Below are 2159 nucleotides of genomic sequence, written 5' to 3' on the forward strand. Positions count from 1 at the left end.
CACCACTGTGCTCGCCAGCCATGAGCCCGGCCTCTGGCTGAGTGGCACTCCCCTGTAGGAGCACACTGACCATGAGGGGACAGCTCCTGCATTGAGTGTCTGCCCCCTGGTGGTCAGTGCACATCATAGTGACTGGACATTCTGGTTGTTCCGCTGTAATGGTCGCTTATGCTTTTATTGTATAGATGGAACTACCTGATAGACAATGTGCCCCCCTGAGGGGTCCTGGATTGCAAGAGGGTGCAGGCCAGGCTGAAGGACCCCACCGGTGCATGATCAGGGCCGGGGAGGGATGCAGGAAGTTGGCCAGCTGGGGAGGGATCGCTGGAGGACTCCAGGGCATGTCCGGCCCATCTAGCTCAGTCCCGATCGGCTGGACCCTAGCAGCAAGCTAACCTACCAGTTGGAGCATCTACCCCCGGTGGTCAGTGCACGTCATAGCAACTGGTCAACTGGTTGACTGCCTGCCCCTTGGTGGTCAGTGCATGTCATAGCTAGCAGTTGAGTGGCCTTAGCATATCATTAGCATATTATGCTTTGATTGGTTGAACTGACGACCGGACCACTGGACACTTAGCATATTAGGCTTTTATTATATAGGATACAGCCAAGAATCCCTCACACCTCCACCCCCCCTCCAGCTGGGAGCTACTTTCTCTACTGGGAGGAGCTGCATGGATTTCCCAATAAATGTTGGATATCTTTGCACTGAAACAGCTCTGGGAAAATAAGGCCAGCCCAGGGCCACCACTGACTGGTAATGTCAGGTTCTAGAGTCTGGAAACTGTGACCTGCAATAGCCAAGATTTGCCTGCCCAGTGCATCTCTCCTCTCCTGTCCCTGTGGTCCTGAGAACCAGATTAATCCATCAGCTTTAACAGTCCGGGGACATGCTGTCATGTGTGAAGGGAAGGCCCTCAGCTGTTTGCCCAGAAACAGGGATGAGTTGATCAGATAGCCATGGAAGTCATAGGGTCACGGAAGGGCAGCCCAGAGACAGCCCTAAGACATTCATTCATTGAGCAACTCCTGCTTGAGCTCTCACGAATGAATAAGTCCTGGTTCCTGACCCAGACATCATCTGCCTTGAGCAGAAATGAGGACAAATAATACATTATGATGACAATATGAATGTTAAGTGCAAGGTGCTCAGGAGGCCCAAGTATTGGGACATTAACTAGACACACTACAGGTGGGGCAAGAGTCTGGGGTCCTGTGTGAGGAGAAATGAGCAGGCTTGTTAGGGAAACAATGTCAGCTTGGGTGGGAGCCATTGAATGAGCCCAATCTGGCTCAGGGGCCAGCCTAACCTTGGACCAGGGAGTTGTTTGCTCACATCTCAAGTGTTTGACCGCAGTGTCAGCTCCTGGGTTGTGTTTTTGTTTTTCAGACAGCAGACAAAGTTTACCGAATGGAAAGCAAACCTCGGGGATACTGTGTGATCTTTAATAATTATGATTTTAGCAAAGCACGGGAGAAGGTGCCCAAACTTCGCAAAATTAAGGATAGGACTGGAACAGACTTGGATGCAGGTACAGTAGAATCCAAAAGAGATGTAAAATATTTCTAACTAGAAGCTCCGTGCACAAAATTCATGCACTGGTGGTGGTGGGGGGTCCCTTCAACCCGGCCTGCGCCCTCTCACAGTCTGGGACCCCTCACTCCTTACTGCCCGCCTGCTCGCTGCTTCTTACTGATGTCGCAGAGGCGGGAGAGGCTCCTGCCACCGCCACTGTGCTCGCCAGCTATGAGCCCAGCTTCTGGCTGAGCAGGGGAGCACATTGACCACCAGGGGGCAGCTCCTGCATTGAGCATCTGCCTCCTGGTGGTCAGTGTGCATCATAGTGACCGGTCGTTCTGCTGTTTGGTTGATTTGCATATTAGGCTTTTATTATATAGGATACTTATGTTTTTATCAAAAGGGGCGAACAAAAGCTATACCAACAGAGCTGTATGTTTCAGAAAAATGACTATAACCACATTTTCCTGTGGAGGTGAAGGACAGTCTTAGGTATTTGCTAGTTTTCTGCTTTTCTTTTTTTTAACTTAATTTTAAAAATTAAAACAATGTAGGAGAAAACCAAGATGGTGGCATAGGTAAACACCGGAAATTGCTGCCTCACACAACCACTTCAAAAAAACAATTAAAAGACAAAACG

General features: G+C 49.8%; 1 protein-coding gene across 1 annotated transcript in view; it reads left to right on the forward strand.

Moving 5' to 3' along the window:
• The window catches only part of CASP8 (caspase 8), a 29783-nt gene that overhangs the window by 17722 nt on the left and 9902 nt on the right, over nt 1-2159 (forward strand). Inside the window, 1 exon segment of the mRNA XM_023760219.1 lies at nt 1203-1532. Within this exon segment, the coding sequence (XP_023615987.1) occupies nt 1203-1532 (330 nt within the window).

This window comes from Myotis lucifugus, unplaced genomic scaffold (genome assembly GCF_000147115.1).
Source record: "Myotis lucifugus unplaced genomic scaffold, Myoluc2.0 scaffold_3, whole genome shotgun sequence".
In the NCBI taxonomy this organism is placed as follows: Eukaryota; Metazoa; Chordata; class Mammalia; order Chiroptera; family Vespertilionidae; genus Myotis; species Myotis lucifugus.